The 22079-nt window shown below is 41.5% G+C and overlaps 1 protein-coding gene across 6 annotated transcripts; it reads left to right on the top strand.

Moving 5' to 3' along the window:
* The first annotated feature begins 20323 nt into the window (after positions 1 to 20323).
* LOC101354397 (cyclin-I-like) lies at positions 20324 to 21557 on the top strand. 6 transcript variants are annotated; one of them, XM_023726133.1, is made up of 2 exons: positions 20324 to 20398; positions 20556 to 21557. In XM_023726133.1, the coding sequence occupies exons 1-2, from the start codon at positions 20324 to 20326 to the stop codon at positions 21555 to 21557; spliced, it is 1077 nt and encodes a 358-aa protein (XP_023581901.1). The 6 variants fall into 6 exon arrangements, with proteins under 6 accessions (XP_023581901.1, XP_023581905.1, XP_023581903.1 ...); XM_023726137.1 differs by lacking the exon at positions 20324 to 20398 and adding an exon at positions 20400 to 20555 and having other exon boundaries at positions 20901 to 21557; XM_023726135.1 differs by lacking the exon at positions 20324 to 20398 and having other exon boundaries at positions 20400 to 20558; positions 20685 to 21557.
* The last annotated feature ends 522 nt before the right edge of the window (positions 21558 to 22079 follow it).

Raw genomic sequence — 22079 nt, 5'->3', positions numbered from 1 at the left:
TATTTTCACCAAAAAAAAAAAAAGGTCCTCAAGGTCGAGAAGGAAGAGTGTTGACATGTCTGGCGTTTTTAACCAATGTCATAAAACAATATGTTTACTGACTGTTTAATGAGAAACTATTTGTTCTGTAAACCTTCATCTAAAATACAATTTAAAAAAAAAAGAAATCAAATGACATTGCATTGGGCAAATCTACTGTAAAAGACCTCTTTAAAGTGTTAAAAAGCAAAGATGTCTCTTTGAGGACTAAGGTGCGCCTGACCCAAGCCATGATATTTTCTATGACCTCATATGCATGTGAAAGCTGGACAATGAATAAGGAAGACCAAAGAGGAATTGATGCCTTTGAATTATGGTGTTGTCAAAGAATATGAATATACCATGGACTGCCCGAAGAACCAACAAATCTGTCTTGGAAGAAGTACAACCAGAATGCTCCTTATAAGTGAGGATGGAGAGACTGTCTCCTGCACTTTGGATGTGTTATTAGGAGAGACCAGTCCCTGGAGAAAGGAAATCATGCTTGGTAAAGTAGAGGGTCAGTGAAAAAGAGGAAGACCCTCAAGGAGATGGACTGACACAGTGGCTAGAACAATGGGCTCAGACATAGCAATGATTATGAGGATGGTGCAGGCCGGGCAGTGTTCCGTTCTGTTGTACGTATGGTTGCAATGAGTTGGAACCAACTTGACAGCACCTCACAACAAATATTGGACATCATATCGAATGGTGATTTTGTAGAAGCTATTGTCAGTTTTTAGAGACCACAATGAGATGCCTCCCAAGAAACTGGATATAAACTTGATCTCAAAATTAAACTAGCAAGATCCTCACACCACAAACATCATTAGCTATAAAGGGATAAACCTAGAGACTGTAAATTTGTGACTGAAAAGATTGTGAAGAGCCGGTATTCCAATCCAGGTGCCCTGGGAGTAATTTCAGGGAGGCAGAAGAGGAATGCAACAGTAGTGCTGTAAAAAGAAATCCGAATTCTAATTGGAAACAGACCCAGGGCACACAAGGGAATTAGTCAGCCGGACTAACACACCAGTGTCCCCTAAATATGGCTAAGGGCAAGGAGTTCCATATATACTTCCAGCTTTAGAGGGCTGTAGGTTACCTTCGGTAAGTGACACTTTGAGATCAGCTCACTCGTTGGTCTGATTGCATGCTTCCTACAGATATTCTCATAATCTGGCTGCCTTTGAGGCTCATCTAAAGAGAGAAAATATGATGGTCAGACTGACTTGATCATGCTGATCCACTCGAAGATCATAATTTTAATTGAAAATTGCTAAACTTTGTGACCCATTTAAGCTCCAGAACATGCCCCCCTCCCCACTGTAGAGTCAGCTAAGAACCCAGTTGCAACTGTATTGCAGGCAATTTATTACAGTTGTGCCTGTTTTAAAAACTTTCTGTATAAAAACTACAAAACCTTCCACATTGTCTAAAAAGAAGATGTAAATGAATGGGAAAACATAACATGTTCCTGGATGAGAAGTCTAAATATTATATAAATATCTGTTTCCTACTATTTAAGTTATAGATTTAGCAGAATATTAGTAAAAATCCCAGAAGATGTCTTCGAACATATGACAAAAGAAAGTAAAAGAGAATTCTAAACAGATAAGTAAGAAAAAATGTATTGCGAGATGGGAGTGAACAAGGGTGAATAAGATCTAGAAAAAGTAAAAACCTACAAAACAACAAAAATAAGATAGTGCAGTCTTGGTGTAAGAATAGACAGATTTCTGGACTATAGTAGAAAGATCAGAAATAGGCCCTAATTTGCATAAGAATTTTAATATATGATGAAGAAGATATCACAATACAATGGAATAAAAGGATTTTTCAATAAATGGTAGAGGGATGATTGATTAGCAGTTTAGGAGGGGAGGAAAGAATTTAGACCCACACCTCACACTGTGCATTAAAATTAAACTCATTTTATTTAAAGGCTTTAATGGTTTTAAAATCATAAGTCCAGAAGAAAATAAACCAAAAAGCCCGTTGCCGTCGAGTTGATTCTGACTCATATCAGCTGAAGCCTTAATGAGATTCTTATCAATTTGTGTGAGTTCTTAATAATGATAATTCTTTTTGGTCATACTTGTAGATATATTTTCTAGTATGCTGTTTGTCCTTTATTTTGGTGATTTTTGACATGCAAAAGTTTATTTTTTAAATTTTTATGAAGTCAAATACTTCGATCTTTTCCCTGTAGTAATATTATTGTTTCTAAGTATAGGTTCATCTTCCTACTAACTCATTAAACCATTCCCATCGAGTGAATTCCAACTCACAGCAACCCTATAGGACAAAGTGAAACCGCCCCATAGGGTATCAAAGAAGTGGCTGGTAGATTGAACTGCCAACCTTTTGGTTAGCTTGGCAGCCTTCAGTATGGATTACACTTCAACATAAAGAAAACAAAAATCCTCACAACTGGACCAATAAGCAACAGCATGACAAATGGAGAAAAGATTGAAGTTGTCAAGGATTTCATTTTACTTGGATCCACAATCAACACCCTTGGAAGCAGCAGTCAAGAAATCAAATGATGCATTGCATTGGGCAAATCTGCTGCAAATGACCACTTTAAAGTGTTAAAGAGCAAAGATGTCACCTTGAAGACTAAGGTGTGCCTGACCCAAGCTATAGTGTTTTCAGTTGCCTTGTATGCATGCAAAAGCTGGACAATGAATGAGGAAGATCAAAGACGAATTGATGCCTTTGAATTGTGGTACTGGAGAAGAATATTGAATATACCATGGACTGCCAAAGAATGAACAAATCTGTCTTGGAAGAAATACAATCGGAATGCTCCTTAGAAGCAAGGATGGCAAGACTATGTCTCACATACTTTGGACATATTATCAGGAGGGATCAGTCCTTGCAGAAGGACATCATCCTTGGTAAAGTAGAGGGTCAAAGAAAAAGAGGAAGACCCTCGATGAGAAGGATTGACATAGTGTCTACAACAATGGGCTCAACCATAACAAGGATTGTGAGGATGGTGCAGGACCAGGCAGTGTTAAGTTCTGTTGTACATAGGGTCGCTGTGGGTCGGGAACAACTTGACAGCACCTAACAACAACAACAACTCTCCCCTGTATATGCTTTACACTTTCTTATCTCAGTGTCTTTGCTTTTGCTGTGTCTTCCCACCTACAGTCTTTGTTGCCTATTAAAGTGATGTACTTTTTGCTTCAGGTATGAATCATACAACCCAAAAGGACTTGATGACAAGGAAATTTATAACAAGAAGTCCAGAAATAGTACAATTTCAGAGTTGGGTCACTTGGTGGCTCAACAATGTTCTCTAGGAACTATGCTTTTCCTACTTTTTCCCTCTGCCACCCTCAACATGCTAGCTTTTGTCCTCAGTTTCCTACTTTGTGTTTGCGATATGACGACAGCAGGTCCAAACACTACATCTTTACACGACAACATCTCAGATCCAAAGGATCTCCATTCCTTTTAAAGATTTGAAGACTCTCCCAGAAGTCCCTTCTGCAGAGTTCCTTTTTATATCCCATTGTCCAGAATTACTGTACATGCCCATTTCTCAACTGAGCACTGGCAAGAGCACAGAATGTCCATGATTGCTTAATGAATCAAGATGAACCTCCTTTGGGATAGGTGAGGCCATGGTCTCTGGAGTAAACAAAAAAACAAACCCGTTGTCAATGAGTTGATTCTGACTCATGGTGACCCCATATGAGTAGAGGCTGCTAAAACTTGTTAACAAAGGAATGAGGTTGAGATCGGGGATGGGTTGTGGGAAGACAAAATGGTCTCAGAATAAACTAAGAACTTTTACATACCACAAAATCCTACTAGATTTTCAAAGTTCAGATCAAATCTTGGGTCTTTCATTAATCCTTCTCTGGCTATCTTAATCAGAAGTGACCACTCCCTCCTATGAACTTAAAACCTTGCATTTAGGCCAAAAAATTTTGGAATCTTCCTAATTTCCCTCTTTATATTGTAACCTCATATCTTATCTTTCTTACCAACTTTACCTTTAGAATATATTCAGAATGCAACTTATCTCCATCCTCCCTCCTGTCACTCTAAAATGTAAGTCAGATCATGTCACTGCTTTGCTCAAAACCCTCCAGTGGTTTCAAAATAAAATCAAAAGTCCTTACCATGGCCTCCATGACTCACCCCCATCACCTCTCTGACCTCTTCTCCTATCTACTACTTCTTGCTCACTGCCTTCCAGCCAACTGGCCTTGTCCTTCTAAGAACACATCAAGCATACTCCCTCCTCAGGACCTTTGCGCTTGCCATTCACCCTGCTTGGAAAATTCTTCCTCCAGATATTCAGATGATTTGCTCCCTCTCTCCTTTCAGATTTCTACTCAAATGCCAGCTTATCCAAGGGGCCTTGCCTGACCTCATATCTGAAACACCACCCTTCCTCGACCCTGTCACGCTCCACCTTCTTTGTTCTGCTTCATTTTCCTTCAAAGAACTTGTCACAAGTTGATGTATTATATATTTATTTATTTACTCTTTGTGTTGTCTCATTAGAATACAAGATCCTTGCAGCCAAGAGTTTTATCTGTTTTGTTCACTGGTTTAGCCTCAGTGCTTACAACAAAAGCTGGCATGTAATAGGTGCTCAATCTATACTTGTTGAATAACTGTGTACTCCTTTAACTTCTGTTGTCCGTCTGGTTCATTTGGCATGATCTCAAGCTGTTATCTTTGTGTGTGCACACGTCTTCAATGGGAACATAAGCTTCTTATGGGCCAGAGATGAGTTTTAAAGTGCAGTGGCTTATACAAAGAGGCACCCAGAAATTTATGCTGCTGGCAGATTGGGTGGGAAGATACATACAGTTGTTCACATCTCATCTAACCTGTTCTTGGCAGGACACCAAGACAATGAGGTAAGGGATAGGACAGCACATCTAAGAGACGGTATGGAGTTTGCGACTCTGTCCCAGGACAAACCCATTGCTGTCGAGTAGATTCCAACTCATAGCGACCCTATAGGACAGAGTAGAACTGCCCCATAGAGTTTCCAAGGAGGGCTTGGTGGATTTGAACTGCTGACCTTTTGGTTAGCAGCTGTAGCACTTAACTATTACGCCACCAGGGTTTCCCAATTTAAGCTCTTGAAGAAGAGGAGGGAGGCACCTCTCTCATACTGAAAGCAAAATGAAGGGCCACTTTTCCTGTCCCACAATTTCCCCCCAAAACTGGTCTTTTCAAGTTTGTTTACAATCTGGCAGTTCTTTGCAACTAAATAGGGCCTCACTCTCATTAATTGGTGGCAGATGCTAAACAAGCCTAGCAAGGCAAAGGGTGGCTTAAGGTCATTGCTCAAATACAGGAAGGGAACTCAGATTTACTCCAGGTTCCACCCCAGCCCCAGCCCACGTCAACCTTCCAAGTACTCCATGAGGGTCCTAAGGGGGGCATCTGAGGCCTAGGAGAATAGGGCCTGTTAGCCATGCTCTTGTGTCTGCACATAGTTCTCCCACACTAATTCTAGCAATAAGGTACAAGGGAACCAGGCCACTTTCAAATGTCAATAATGTTACACTTTTGCCAGAGTAGAAAGGGACAAATGAGGAGACTGAAAACAGTGCTTTAAACAGAAGAAGAAAAAGATACCATTGAAAGCATGCTAAGCTGAAAAAACAAATGCCCGGAATAACTGGGAGCATTGTTTGAAGCCAAGTCTGTGCAGAAAGGACCCAGGTGGAGGGAGGCAGGCGATGAGGTGGTCTAAGGACGCAGAGCAAGTGCCCCAAGAGGGCGAGGTGGGAGGAGATATATGTATTTTAAGCAACCTTAAAAAGGCTCGTTTTAGCATTCTTCAGGAAATGAAAAGCAGATGGGTTGTTTTGGAACTTGTTTACATATCTGCTGGCCTCAGTAAAGTTTCCAGGTCATAGGACTGGAAAGAAGGGGTGTTTTAGGCAAATATTGACAAGGTCTCCACTCTGAGAGAGTGGGGTCCTTCTTAATTGGATCATCTGCCCCTTGAGAAACAAGAATTTAGGCAAAGGACCTTCATTTTCCCAGTCTAGGGCAGGTCTGGCTAAAATAAATAGTGGGTTTCATCTTCAGTATGCTTGCCCCTTCTTGAGGGAACTAAGTGTTAATATACCTTCTTGCATTCACTTCACATCCTTCTGGGCAGAGAAGCAAGAGCAGAGGCCTGGATGTGGGAGGATAATGGAATGGTTCAGACCAAAATTCTAGAGGTTTGTAGAGGCCTGGTTAGAACACAGATGACTGGGCACCATCACCAGAGTTTCTACTCAGTAGAGCGGGGGTGGGGCCCAATGACTACACATTGGAATCACATGGAGATTAAAATATATATACTGATGGCTGGGCCCTTCTCCTAATGATTCTGTTATTGATTGGTCTGTGGTGTGACTTGGGCATTTTTTAAAAGATCCCCAGATATGTCTAAGGTACAACCACCGATCTATTCCTCTTTCACCTGCCTTCATCCTTACATCCCCAGTTTAATTTCAAGTTACCTTCATAACATAGGCCTCCAGGTGGTTAGGACCACAGGGGACTGTGGGATACAAATTAGACATAAACCTAGATTTCAGAAGAAGGGCTAAAAATAGATTGCTTTCTGAGACAGAGGCTGTCGAACATCTATACGTTGTTGTTTTTGTTGTTTGGTGCCATTCAGTCAGTTCTGACTCATAAATGACTTAACTTTCTTTACTACAATTTGACATTCACCAAACAATGACAAATTTGGTTTTCCAAACATCTAAAAGACTGTGATACAGACAGTAAATACAAGGCTCTGATATGTGCGAAGGTGTGCCCTCACCTGTAAACCCACACACTGGCATTCAGGTTTGTAAATCAGCCTCCATGAGTTAATTAATAGAAGCCTCCTAGATGAAGTTGCCAGATTTACCAAATAAAAATACATATATTGAATGGGACATACTTATACGAAAAAATTATTCATTGTTTATCTGAAATACAAAGTGAACTGGGCCCCCTATATTTTTTTTCTGTCAGCCCTACTAGATCCTGCCCACTGTCATGTGGACTGATAAAATTGAAATTCTGCATCTGCAAAGTCAAGGGCCAGTCCCAGCCCTGAGACTACCTTCTCCAAGAGAGTGCCACCCACTCTCTCACATAACTTTTATTCATTCAAATCCTTCTCTTCATTTATACATAAAGTAAATAAATAACTTCCCTTATTAAGCTTCTCAAATCTTTGCTCCAAGACCAACTGTACAACTTGAACAATAAATACATGAAATTGAAAGCCACATCTTATTAGCATCCAAGGATGTAATTAACATTATCAATAACATCTCCTATTATGTTGTTAGATTAGTTGCTTCCTTGCAGTAGAGAGTTAAATATGGATTTTATTAACTTTCATCAAAGAGGGCTTCTGTTTTTTGACCTGAGTCTTATCTTCTCCCTGGTATTTGCCTCAATCACAAACCCTAGGCTTTACCATTCATTGCACACTGGGATTCCAGCCTCAAAAAAAAAAAAAAAAAAAAAATACACACACAAAAAAATCAATTAAGAAATCTCTGTAGGGCCATATCACTTGTGCCTAGGGAAAATTAAGGCAGGAGAATCACCACAGAAGTTGAGGAGCAGGTTTGGTTTGTGACTTGGTGAGCTAGAAGAGATTTCTTTGCCCTTTTTCCAAGCCAGCTCTCCTGAGTGCTAACCTATCACAGGATGTCGGTATCTTATACTTGATTGTGGCTTCCCTTTGTCATCTTCTAAAGAGTTTCTGCTCATAGAAAGACAATATTGATTCTTTATCCCCAGACCAGAAGGAGCCAAGTTCATGCTACTTGACTCAAGTCATCACTAAGTTCCTCCATTCTAGACATAAACTACAATTTTTGCTAAGGAACTTAAGAGTTTCTGGTGAAATGTGATTTAGGTCATTCCTCTGAAATTCTGGTTTTAATTCATTGCTGACATAGCTGAAGTCATTTCGGGTGAACATCTGAGATAAATGAGTCATCTTGGTCCCTTTATTTCTTCTATTTCCCACTGTTTTTTAAGTTAAACATTTCAGGAATAAGGATTAATATATCCTCCCAACATTGGCACCAGGCAAGTCGTTCTGTAAAATATATTGGGAAATTAATGGACTTCCATTTGTGGAGAAGTAAACAAAAGTAGATAATATATATGCCTGTTTATCTACAGACACATAGTATTGGGAGCTGAAGAATGGTTGAATAGTCTAAGCCAGGCTTGTTGCTAGGTTAAAAAAAAAAAAAAAAAACAACACCCAGCTAACCACTAGCTGTCAGCTGGAACAGCAAGAGGTAAACGTTAACCTGAGCCCAAAAGTGATTTATATTTTTTGAGGGGTGCTTTAAGGAGCTAAGAAGATGCTACCTTTGCTCCCATGTTCTTCACAAGTCAAGCCTCTTTATGTCACAGGAAGGGCTGTTCCCAGCCTCTGGATTCTCAGGGGATGTTGGGAGGAATCTTTGTTCCCATCATGGCTAGGGTTTTGTGGCTTGGCAAAACAAATGTGGCTAGGAAACCTCCTCAGATTAATCACCTGAGTGGTTTGGGGGACAGACGCAGCCAGAGGTAAGGTACCGTGAGTCTTTAAATGTGTCTGCCTTGTTGGGCACTTGGCTGCAGGCAGGATGGACTAAGTTATCATGAAACTCAGTGTTGACTCTTGCCTCTGTCCAAAGAGAAAACATTTCCCCTGGCTATTGCACAACAGCATTATGAGAAACATCCAACCCACGTCTGTACCAATGTAGTCCTCATACTGCATAAGATATTTTGATAACACTGATATAGTGTCTACAGTTTGTAAAGTGCCCTCAGATACATGATCTTATTTAATCTAATTGCACACAAGCCTTATTAAGAACCATCCGAAAATAGTGGAGGTGCTGAAGTTCTCCAGAACTTGTCTTGGCCAGGAAAATCCATCAGTATGATCTTACAAAGAAATCAGTTTGTTTATAAGTGAAAACTACAAAATGCAGGATAGTTTGTATAGTGTAAAGCCATTTGTGCAAAAGAAATGTTTGTATACTTATATATGTATATAGATAGCTTTATTTATATATGTATCTATACCCATGTGTATATATGTTTATGTACATATGTATATATGCATTTATTCATAAATTTATATATACACATATGTCACAGATTGAACTGTGTCCTCCAAAAATATCTGTCAACTTGGCTAGGCCATGATTCCCAGTATTGTGTGATCGTCCACCATTTCGTCATCTGATGTGATTTTCCTATGTGTTGTAAACCCTGTCTCTGTGATGTTGATGAGAAGGATTAGCAACTGTTATATTGATGAGACACAAGATTAGATTGTGTCTTAAGCCAATCTCTTTTGAGATATAAAAGAGAGAAGCAAGCAGAGAGACAGGGGGACTCCATACCACCAAGAAAGCGGCACCAGAAGCAAAGTGCGGCCTTTGGACCTGAGGTTCCTGCACAGAGAAGCTCCTAGACCAAGTGAAGATTGACGAGAAGGACCTTCCTCCAGAACCAACAAAGAAAGCCTTCCTCTGGGGCTGATGCTCTGAATTTGGACTTCTAGCCTACTAGACTCTGGGAAAATAAACTTCTGTTTGTTAAAGCCATCTACTTGTGGTATTTCTGATATAGCAGCACTAGATGACTAAGACAACATACACATTTTATAATGAACTTTTTTTTATAATTAAAATCCTGTAATAAAGTATGATTTAAGAAAAAGCTAATCGGCGTTAACATTTCTTTTTCTTATCCTCACTTTTTAAGGGAAGAGAGGAAGTTATTGTGTTTTTAAAGGCCCAGGCAATGCTGTATTTGGCAGACCAGCCTCAGAAGGAGCAAGGACTCTGATAGGAAGCTGAGGACTCTGCTCCAGGAGTTCTGTCCCCAGTACCCTGTATAGGACTTGTGCTACCTCTGTTTCCTGCTGACAAGGGCTGGCATGATAGCTGTGTTGTTGAAAGACACCTTCTACTCTTGAGAATAACTCAAACTCATCCATGGGTGGTCCAGCCCACGTCTGAGTCAGAGAACAAAAAGGGTAAGGCTCCACCTGCCCTGTATCTGACCAACTAATCATATAGCAATGGACTTGCACATGCTAAGTCTGAGAGAGAAAATAATGGCATGTCCTGTGCCAACTTCCAGGGAGGCAATCAAGTATAGTAAGAAAATTCTTGTTTTTAGCTGCCATCGAGTTGCCCCTCAACTTATGGTGACACTGTGTACAATGGGATCAGACTATTGTGATCCATAGGGTTTTCATTGGCTGATTTTTTGGAAGTATATCACTAGGACTTTCTTCCTAGTCTGTCTTAGTCTGGAAGCTCCACTGAAACCTGTTCAGCATCATAGCAACACTCAATCCTCCACTAATAGATGGGTGGTGGCTGCACTTGAGGTGCATTGGCCAGGAATTCAACCCAGGTCTCCCATATGGAATATGAGAATTTTATGAATCAGGCACTTCTCAGTTTGAATCTCAACACTGCTGCTTACTTACTATGTGTCTATGGGTGTAATCTTAAGCTTTCTAGACGTCAGTTTTCCCATTTGTTAAATCTAACCAATAATACGTATGTCACAGGATTATTTTATATACACATTTAAGTGACACTCTATAGAAAGGATGCTGGATATGCAGGTTGGTTATAGGAGCTAAGGAGCACACCAGGTGACCAATTAGATTTTGTTAGTAATCCACATTCACTGCCTCAGATCAAATTTCTGCTTCTTTGTGTATACTGTAGGGCCATTCCCAGGCATTCAAAAGCATGAATAAATTGTGTGTGTTTTATTTGCCAGGAGATAATACTGCTTGTCAATTCCTCCACAAACAAACCAACACACAGAGATTGTGACTCTGTAAATAAAACCCATATCCCTCTAAAATGAAAGATGCTTTGAGAGACTAGCAGGGGAAGGACTCCCACAACCCCCTCTGACTTTCGTTTTCTAATTTAATCTCTATTTAAAGTCCCCCATTCCTAACTCACCCTTACACGTCCAAGGACCAAGAATATTATACCTAGAGAAGTGGGCTTTAAAAAACCTTCCACGTCTTCCTAACCATCTGGGAATTTCCTTAGAAAAAAAGAGGTTTTCAATGCAACGAGCTTCAACCTGTAAAAAGTTGTGCAGTCTCTTTGGACCTCAATTTCCTCAGCTTTCAAGAAAGCACTAAAGGTTACAAAATTCTCTTTTAGTCCTAACGTTTTATGTCTAAAATCCTCTCTCGCAAATCTTCTTCCCTCTATTCCCATTCCACCACCTTAGTTAGGGCAACCACAAACTCTTACCTGGGTTGTTGCAACAGCCTCAAGCCTCGTTCCTCCCAAACCATTCTCCACATAGCTGCAAAATAATCTTTCTAAAATACACATCTGCCTCAAGTATTTTGGATATAATCTCCAAAATAAACGCTCATTTCTCAGCACAAGCCCTAAAATCTTTCTACCTTTCCAGCATCACTATACATGCAACACTCTGAGTAAACAGAACTCCTTATAATTCTCCTCTTGCCATGGTATTTATATGTGCTATTCCCTTTGACTGGAATGCCCCTCACCATGAATACCCTGACATCTACCTGGCCAACTCTTCCCTCAAAGTTTAGCTCAAGTAGCTCCTTCTCGAAAGGCAATCAGATGTCTCTCCTCTGGGTCTTGGTAGAACCCTGTGAAAAAACTCTATTCTTGTTTTTATGTACAGTAGTATAGTTGTCATTTGGTAAACACAGGCTGGCTTTTTGTTCTGACAAAGCACTCTTAGCACTATTAGCATCACTGCTGCAGGTGAAACTCCTGAAAGGGGGAGGTGCACAGATGCCCTGTTCTCCCTGGATCCTGCAGAGAGGCAGGTTGGGTTGGGGTACAGCCGGACACGCCACAGGGCTATGCTTCTGGGGAGGCACCCCTTGTTCCTCTTCCTTTTTGTAGGTCAGCTTGAGAGAGGTCTTGCAGGGGGAAAATAAATATTTTAGGACTCAGTCATTAAGCAGTGTGAGTTCAGGAGCCCACTGCTTAGGGAAGTGCTGGGAAATGCCCAGCTAGACAGTTTGAGGTCCTCATGGTTCTTTAGGAAGTTGAGGTTTGGTACAGCCAGCCCCTCTTGCTGGGGAAAGAGGGAGTAAGCTCATTTCCAGGCAACCCCAGAAAGAGCTCCTGGTACCATTCATTGGACAATCCTACTTGTCATGCCATACTTTCTACACATATCCACCAAACCTAGCTGAGTAAATAACTGTAGCTACCACTTATTGAGTGCTTACTATATGCAAGTAACTTGGCATATTTTATCACTAGTTCTTACAATGACTATGCAAGATAGATGTTATTACTTTCATTTTATAGATGAGAAAACTGAGGCTAGAGAAGGTTAAGTAACTTACCTAAGATCATACAGTTAGTATATAGTGGAGTTGGAATCTGAGCCTAAATCTAGATGACTTTGAAGCCAGTACTTTCTTTTCCAAGCCTTGTAGCTCTCGGTACGAGGACCCCTGCTCATCTATGGGTAGGTACTCATTGCTTCTTTTCCTGTAACTAGAGTGTCATCCTACTGAAATGTCCTCCTGACTCTTCTGCATTGTCACAAGCTGGTCTGAATTTTTTTCACCTATGCTCAGTCTATTCTGCTCTCCACCTTCTGAACCCGGTGGGTACTTGAAAAGCAGGACTTGCCTGCTATTAGTAAAACTCTAAGTAAGTAAAATAAAAGGTAAGCTAAAAGCAGGAACAACGGGGAGGCTAAGAGACAGGAACCAAACCTCATTCCTTGGCAATGCCCTTAGGGACAGAATGACACAAAGTCAGTCAAGCCTGGACCCTAAAGCTGGAAAGGCCTCCCACCTTTTCACTCAGCCAGATGCCCAGGGAAAAACGCAGAACATAATGACTCTGGCAGAGGAAGCTGTTATATTCCCCCAGGGACTAGTAAGTCCTAACCATCACCATCCTCCTCTCCCTCCTCCTCATCAAAAGCATTTATTAAACAGTCTAATTATTAAACAAGGCAGGTGCAAAAGAAAGGTGGGAAACAGGAGGGTTGAATTTAGCTTTTTTAAAAGCCAGAAAAATGACTTAGTGTGTGTAACACCTCATTTGGAGAACAAAGTGGATGTTCCAGATCCAGCCAGGTGCATTGTTAAACGTGTAGGGGAGAGATAGGGAAACAGACCATTTTTTTCCTTTCAGTCACAAATACCATGAACTCAGAGCTGAACTGCCAAGCCTCAAGAATAAATCCAGAGGATTTACACTCCCAGCAAGAGCCAGAGAACTGACAGAATGACTGGAAAAAAAAAAAAAAAAAACTTAATATCTGTTCAAGTTAATGTTTAGAATATTCTAAGTGTGAAGACATTATTATTAGCAAATTGACTAGACTATAAGCTCCATGAGGAAAGAAATTATGTTGTGTTTATTCTTGGCTCCATATGGGTGCTCAATAAGTATTTACCGGAATACCATTTGAAGGCAGGAGCCTGGGTCTTGTACAACTTTGTATTCCAGTGCCCAGAACTAAATGAATGAACGACTGGGGGCATTAATGAATGATGACCTCAGAGTTTTAGATTTGTCTTTGAAGGAAAGCATTTGCCCTTGCAAGCAGTGATTTCATCTCCCTAAACATTCTAGAAGTTTGAGTTCTCTCCTTAATTTCATCTTGATTTTGTCCCCTTATGCAGTGCAATTGATTACTGATTGATTACTTTTGTGTGGCCTTTCTAGCTACGGTCTTGTAACTCCCACCCAGGTGATTGGGTGGGACTGTGTGATAGGGTAATCCAAGGGGATTGCTCAGTTTTGCCTTAAAAGAGAGCCAATTCCAGAGCAGAGGGGAGGAGCCCACCACCACCAAGGAAGGAGAGACCAGCAGGAGAAACCCGGCAGCAGGAGCTGGCCCAGTGGGCTTCCCAGCCCATGGAGAAAGAAAGCTGAGTGCCTCTGGGCAGAGACTGAGGGCCAGGGAGAGGTGTGCCTGTGAGGACAGCTGGAGGGAGGCTATCCTGATGGAAGAACTGTATCATGAGTGTTCTTGAGCCTGAACTGTAGCTGTTCCTTCCCTTATAATAAACCCCATAATCCTGAGTATGACCCTTGAGTTCTGTGTGGCCATTGCAATGAATTATCGAACCCAGCAGAGAAATAGAGATTGCCGTGGGAGGGAAGGTTGGTGTTAGAATTGGTAAAGATGGTGGAGAGAGGAGGCTTGTCTGGCCTCCACCTCATGGGAGTCAGCCTCGTGCTGTTGGTCTTGGTTCTCTTTCCCCCTTGTGGGGTTGGAGGAGGTCAGACACCACTCGCATGCATTTTTTATACCTTAGAAGACAGAACTTTGACTAAACCAATCTGACTGCTAAAAAGAGATAGTCCTGCTGGCTTTTCTTCTTCCTCATAAAGAGTCAAACAGTCCTGAACTTCTAGAGCTGTCAAGGCCTTTCTTCTGTCCCTGTCCTGGCTCAGGTCAGGTTCCTGGGAGTCTCCCAGGAGCTGGTCTAATTTGCCTTTCTGGCCCTCTCCCTTCTCTCCCTCTTCTCCTTGTTCTCCTTTGCCAGACCCCAGCTGAGTTTTGACTCCCTTTGTTCAGCAGCTTTCCCCTTCCTCCACTTCAGAAAATCTCATCTCTTCTGAATTTAGCACATTTACCTGCAAAGTACATCTGAATAATATGGATAGCCAAGAAAGCAGATAGAGTATAAGTGAAGACACTGAGGTAGGAATTTTTCCTCATGAGACTCCTGAGCAGAGGGACAGTGGGGGGTCAGCACTGGGCTTTCTTTCTCACTGACTAACAAGAGACAGGTACAAGGTTTCATGTGGGAGGCAAGGTGCTTTCCAATACATTCCCTCCCTTCACAAATACATAAAACCTCCCTATTTTACAGCTGAGGTTAGAAGACTTCTGAACACGCTCTCCAGGGTGAATTGAGCTAGGTGCCCCTTCTCTAGGCCCCCCTCATGGGACCTCTGTCTTAGCATTTATCACACTGTGATGTACTTATTTACTTACCTGTTTTTCCTAATCAATTTTCTGTGCGCTGCCTGTGGGCAGAAAGTGTGCCTTTTGTCTTCGTAATTCTCAAGGATAAAGCACTCCTAAATGTTTGCTGAATAAATAACTTGCCCAAGGTCACCCAGCTAATAACTGGCAAGGCTGGGACCAGAACCAAGACCTCTGTGCCCCAAAATCTCATATCCTTTTGGTTCTACTGGTACACTTTCTGAACGAAAGCAGGCTGCAGACCCATAAGGAAGCTAAGCAAGAATTTGGCAGGTTTACAAACTATACTGGGAGTTTTTTTTTTTTTTTTTAATTTTTATTGTCCTTTCTTCTTGCTGTTGTTGGGTACTGTCTTAGGCTGGGTTCTCTTGAGAAACAAATCAGTAAAGCATAAAGAGAGAGAGACTTATCTCAAGAAAACAGCTCACATGGTTGTAGGGGCTAGCAAGTTCCAAGTCCCTAGGTCAGGTGTCAGACTGGAGGCTTCTTGTGACTCACATGGCAGCTGCAGGGGCTGACAAACTCAAAATCAGCAGGTCAGACAGCAAGCCACCGGCTCACAGACTGTGGAGGCTCTAAAATTGGCAGATACTGTGAAGTACAGCAGGTCACAGGCTCAAGTCCCAAAAACTGGAGGTCAGAAGATGACAAGCCAGATGCAGGATACAAAGCAAGCAAGCAAGCTTTGCCAGAATGTCCATATGTATATTGGTGGATGTAGGCCACACCCCTGAGGAAACTCCCCTTACAACTGATTGGCTAATCAGATCACATCATGGAGGATGACTACATCATACATAACTGTTAAACTACATCATTACATAACTGCCAAACCACTGAGAATCATGACCCAGCCAAGTTGACACACAACCTTAACCATCACAGGCACTCTAGGCAGAACTAAGCAGGGTCACATCTATAATCCTGGCTGCTGAAATAGCTGAATTCATCACCTTTTCAGGGGGGAGGCTTTGCCAATGAAAGTGAAGGTGGCAAATCTCCCCAGATGGCTTCTCTCTCCCTCTCCTACACTCCTTCTAAACACTTTGAAGTCACTTGAGGATGACTAGGAAGGAATTTCAAAGACTTTGATCCATAGTTCTTAAGACATTGGAAAGTTTTCTGATCTTGTTGGGCCTAAACAACTAGGCTGGAAATCTTCATGAGAAGGGTTTGTTTCTTCTCTCTTCTGGTCCCACATGTTGATCAAGGAGGCCTGTGCTGGTAACACACAAGCAATATAGTAGCACCTGACTTCGGTGAAGTGAGTGTGGCCAGATACTGTGAAGAAAGCAGGGCTTTGAAGAAAGCAGGGCTTTGAAGTGGTTCTTTCTGGTTTGACCCGTTGCTAAGAATTTGCATTTCTATTCCCAGATACACTGAATTAGAATCTACAGTTTAACAAGATCCCCAGGTGATTCTTATATATATATATATATATATATATACATATATATACATATATATATACATCATTTTTTTTTAAACAAGATTCTCAGGTGATTTGTATGCATACATTTACAGTTTAACAAGAGTCTCAGGTGATTCTTATCTATGTATCTACATTTTAACGGGGTTCTTACTTATTCTTATGTACACATAAGAATCACTTGAGGATCTTGTTAAAATGTAGATTCTGGTCCAGTGTATCTGGTGTGAAAATGCAAATTCTCAGTAGGGATTGAACCAGAAAGAACTGCTTTGAAGCCCTAGAAGAAAGAGGCACCTAGGCCTACCCTGCTGTTGAGAGTAGAAGGAATTGGCTCCAACCATCTCCTCCTATGATTTAATACTCTTTTATCTGGATGGTTTTGAAACTAAGTATGGTCTGAAAACTACAATTAAAAATCTATTTCTCTAAAAACATCTTTTCATATGCTTATTGACAATTCGTATTTGTTATGTGTCTAGCCAGTTCATGTCTTTTGTCCATTTTTTCTATTGTCCTTTTGTTTGTTAAAGCTTTTTGTATATTGTGGATATTAACCCTTTGTTATATATGGTGCAAATACTTTCTCTTAATCTGTTGCTTATTGGTTGCCTTTTTTATAATGTTTTTAATTTTTATTCAGTTATATCTGTAGATCTTTTCATTTATGATTTTGGGTTTTGGGTTTTGCTTAGGAAAGTCATTCAACCCTACCCAAAGATTATAAATTTTTTTTTTTTTATTGTACTTTAGATGAAGGTTTACAGAACAAACTACCTTCTTATTAAACAATTAGTCACATATTGTTTTGTGACATTGGTTACCAATTCCACAACCTATCAACCCTCTTCCCTTCTCGAACTTGGGTTCCCTATTACCAGCTTTCCTGTCCCCTCCTGCCTTCTAGTCCTTACCCCTGGCTGGTGTGTCCCTTTAGTCTCATTTTGTTTTATGGGCCTTCTAATCTTTGGCTGAAAGGCAAACCTCAGGAGTGACTTCACTGCTGAGCTAAACGAGTGCCCAGGGGCCATTCTCTTGGGGTTTCATCAGTCTCTGTCAGGCCAGTAAGTCTAGTCTTTTTTTGTGATTTAGAATTTTGTTCTACATTTTTTTCCAGCTCTGTCCAGGACCGTCTATTGTGATCCCTGTCAGAGCAGTCAGTGGTGGTAGCCAGGCACCATCTAGTTGTGCTAGACTCAGTCTGGCAGAGGCTGTGGTAATTATAAAAATATTCTTCTGTTTCTTCTTCTAGCGTTTTTATTGGTTTTTTTTTTTTGTTTGTTTGTTTGTTTTACATTTAGATTTTTAATCCATGCAGAATTTATTTTTGTGGGTGATGTAAAAAATAAATCTACCTAGGAAATATTGTCATTTTTGCTGCTACTATAAGTGGGATATTTTTGCCATTGCGTTTTCTGAGTGTTTATTGCTAGTATATATACTATATGCTTACTTTAAAGATTCAGCAGGTACTGGATCTTTATTTTGAAGGAAGATTCTCTCAGGCTGGTCTGCATGCCTGCTTATTCAGCTATTAAATAATCTCTCTTGGTCTTTGTTTCTTCATCTGTTAAATGGGGAAGTTGGAACAAATACTCTTGACAGTCCCTGCATGCATTAATAATGCTAAGGTTTTAAATAACTTCATTCTCATGACCAAAAAGTAGTTCAGTTTCAAAAGGGAGAAAACGAAATCCTGTACCACTGAACTTCTTTACATTTAAAAATGATACCAAGGGTACTGAGATTAGCATCCCCTGCTCTTGACTTCAATATCTTTGCTATTTTTAGCTAGATCTGGCACCTCTGCGAATAGGACACTTTCAATAAGCACAGGATAAGGCAGCCATTCAGCATTTATCTTCTGATTTCCTGTCAAATAATATGGCTTTTTTCACGAAAGAAAGGGCAAGGGGATGCGGCAGTGCTCTCCCGGGTCAGGAAGCTCTTTTTCTAATGATCTGGCATTATAGAGTTTGCTGGGCATGCTCTGGAGGTGTTCACCCTTGGCCAAGGTGTTCAGTAGAATGTGAGGCCATATAGCCAGCACTGTTTTCCAAATGGTTTCTACTCTATATTCAGGGAGAACTTTGATGTTTAGCTAACTAAGAGAAGCACAAGGACTCACTGGGTACCAGATAACTTACAATTCCTACCAATCTTCTAGGTCAGCCTTGATTTGGGTTATATTGTATAATTTAAAATATTTCAGCATCAATTTGTATGATACATATGTCATCGACACTCCAGGAGCAGTTAATTAACAATGTTGTTATGTGCCGTCAAGTCGATTCTGACTCATATTGACCCTGTAGGACAGAGAAGAACTGCCTCACAGGGTTTCCTAGGCTGTAATCTTTATGGAAGAAGATCTCTGGGTCTTTTCTCCTGCAGAGCAGCTGGTGAGTTCAAACCGCTGACCCTTCAGTTAGCAGCTAAGTGCTTATCCACTGTGCCACCAGAGCTCCTTTTGATTAACATTTAGAGTCTCCTAAAAGGGAGTCCATGGGTGGTGCAGACAGTTAACGCACTGGGCTGATAAACAAAAGGTTAGAAGTCTGAATCAACCCAGATGCACCTTGGAAGAAAGGCCTGGTGATCTACTTCCAAAACATCAGCCATTGAAAACCCTATGGAGCACAGTTCTACTCTGACACACATGGGGTCACCATGCATCAGAGTTGACTCCATGGCAACTGGTTTAACAGGATGCACTCTTCAAGGATCAATAGTTAGCATCTGAAAGACTCTACGCAGAAAAGACTTTAACCAAAAAGGAGTATCACAACAGCTTCAACTGTCTTTACTTCTTATTAGCACCAGAGGGTTTATTAATCAGTATAGCATATGTTAGCTACTGGTTTTCACTAGTAAAATGAGTTGCATTCAAGATAGGTAGATTGGCTAGAAATATTATAAAGACACTCACATCTTTGTCCAGATAGGGTATAACAATCTTTATGAGTTCAGTAGCTGATGCCCTTCAGGGTGGCCTAAACTAAGGATTCAATATGATCCATTGTAAATCACCTACAAATGATGCTATCACGTAATTCCAACTAGAAGTTTAGTTTAATCCTGCCACTAGAATATGGTCACATATGCTTTCAATATACCTTTCATGCAAGGTGATTATCAGAGTGCCCTAAAGTACAGAGAGCCAAAACTTCATTGAGCTTACAGAATAAGCCATGTGACTATTTGGGGGCCTGCTTGATAATAAATGGTTGACTATGTGGTAGAATGCAGACTGAGACTAGCTCTTATTGTGACCTATCACAATGAGATGAGATTTGGGTTGGAGGGGTATAACCCTCATCTATCTCTATTATTGGAAGCTCCCAAATATTCCCAAAAGAACCTAGCAGTTGAATGATTAAATTGATTTAGGTAAAATTGCAACAATTTGGAAGCTAAGTCCTTAAGAAGACCTCATAATCAGGATCTCAGAAAAGCCATTTTGGCACCATGAGAGAGGCTTTCAATCCTGGGGTTTTTTTTCCCCCCTCCCCTTTCACCATTTCCCCTTGGAGAGGCATCCCCCGGACAGGGGCAGAGCCGGTCTCCCCCTCCGCCTCTCCCCGGCCCCCCGCCGCCCTATGGCGAGAGGGAGCCTCCTCCCCACCTGGGCACAAGTGGTGGCGGCTGCAGCCACAGGTTTGGGGTCGTCATGGAACTAATTCGCTGATTGACCCGACCCACCAGCCGCAGACGTGCGTCCCGTCCTGCTCAAGCTCCCGCGCCCGCGCCCCAGCCCCCCTCCCTGGGTTCCCCCTCCTCTCCCTCCTCAGTCGGCTGGTAAGTCATCCCGTGCGCCCCGCCGCTGCGCGCGCAAAGGAAAATGAGGTGGTAACCGGCCGGCGGATGACTCTGCGTCACCACTGTGAGGCCCACACCTCTGCCGAGGAGGAGGAGGAGGAGGAGGAAGAGGAGGAGAAGGTAGCTACATCAAACTGGGTAACAGGCAGATCCAAAGGATATCATGAAGTTTCTAGAACCTTTGGAAAACCAGAGATTGTCTTTCCTGTTGGAAAAGACAATCTCTAGGGAAGCCCAGATGTGGAAGGTGAATGTGCGCAAAATACCTACAAATCAGAATGTTTCTCCATCCCAGAGAGATGAAGTGATTCAGTGGCTGGTCAAACTCAAGTACCAATTCCACTTTTACCCAGAAACATTTGCTTGGGCTAGCAGTCTTTTCGACAGGTTTTTAGCTACTGTAAAGGCCCACCCGAAATACTTGAGTTGTATTGCACTCAGCTGTTTTTTCTTAGCTGCCAAGTCTGTTGAGGAAGATGAGAGAATTCCAGTACTGAAGGTGTTTGCAAGAGACAGTTTCTGTGGATGTTCTTCCTCTGAAATTCTGAGAATGGAGAGAATTATTTTGGATAAATTGAATGGGGATCTTCACACAGCCACACCACTGGATTTTCTCCACATTTTCCATGCCATTGCAGTGTCAACTAGACCTCAGTTACTCTACAGTTTGCCCAAACTGAGCCCGTCTCAACATTTGGCAGTCCTTACCAAGCAACTGCTCCATTGTATGCCCTGCAACCAACTTCTGCAATTCAAAGCATCTGTGCTTGCTCTGGCCGTGGTTAGTTTGGAAATGGAGAAATTCATTCCTGATTGGCTTCCTCTTACAGTTGAACTGCTTCAGAAAGCACAGGTGGATAGCTCCCAGCTGATCCACCATCGGGAGCTTGTGGCACATCACCTTTCTACTCTGCAATCTTCCCTGCCTCTGAATTCCGTTTATGTCTACCGTCCCCTCAAGCACACCCTGGTGAACTGTGACAAAGGAGTGTTTAGAGTACGTTTCTCCTCTGTTTCAGGCCCAGATTTCTCCAAGGACAGCAGCAAACCAGAAGTGCCAGTCAGAGGTAGAGCAGCCGCCTTCTGTCATCTCCCAGCTGCCAGTGGGCGCAAGCATACCTCTGCTAAACGCAAAGTAGAGGAAATGGAAGTGGATGACTTCTATGATGGAATCAAATGGCTCTATAATGAAGACAATGCTTCAGAAAATGTGGGTTCTGTGTGTGGCACTGATTTATCAAGGCAAGAGGGACATGCTTCCCCTTGTCCACCTTTGTAGCCTGTTTCTGTCATGTAGTTTGAACAAGTGTTAACTTCAGGTGCAAAACTAAGGTAGACTACTCCGGGAATTAGAACATGCAAAACCAGGAAAGGATATATAAGGGATATATACCTTATCAGGCTGAACTGAAGTGAGCCAGAAAAACAAAAAACACAAAAACCCTTGTTTACTATATATCAAAAGATCCAAAATTAAGGGGGAAAAAAAAGAAGCAAAAAGTTTCTTTGTAGTGTTTCTCAGTTCCACTATTTTCTCTGCTAAAATGTAGTGTAACTTGCCCCATGTCAAAAACTGACACTTTAACTTTTTAAAAAGTTCCAAAATTCATAACTAGCAAACCCTGTCCCCGACATCCTGTTAATTTTCCTCTTCTTTTGCTAACTTCTTGATTGAATATGTAATGAATTTTATGCATGTTAAACTATACCCTGGCCTCCACTAAATAGGAAACTGCCTAAATTATTATTTTTTTGCGATTTAGTGAACAAGTGACTGTCATGTTTAATCCACAATTCAAAT

This window comes from Trichechus manatus, unplaced genomic scaffold (assembly GCF_000243295.1).
Source record: "Trichechus manatus latirostris isolate Lorelei unplaced genomic scaffold, TriManLat1.0 scaffold00010, whole genome shotgun sequence".
In the NCBI taxonomy this organism is placed as follows: Eukaryota; Metazoa; Chordata; class Mammalia; order Sirenia; family Trichechidae; genus Trichechus; species Trichechus manatus.
The sequence above is the reverse complement of the archived record's forward strand: the minus strand, read 5'-3'. Positions and strand labels throughout refer to the sequence as shown.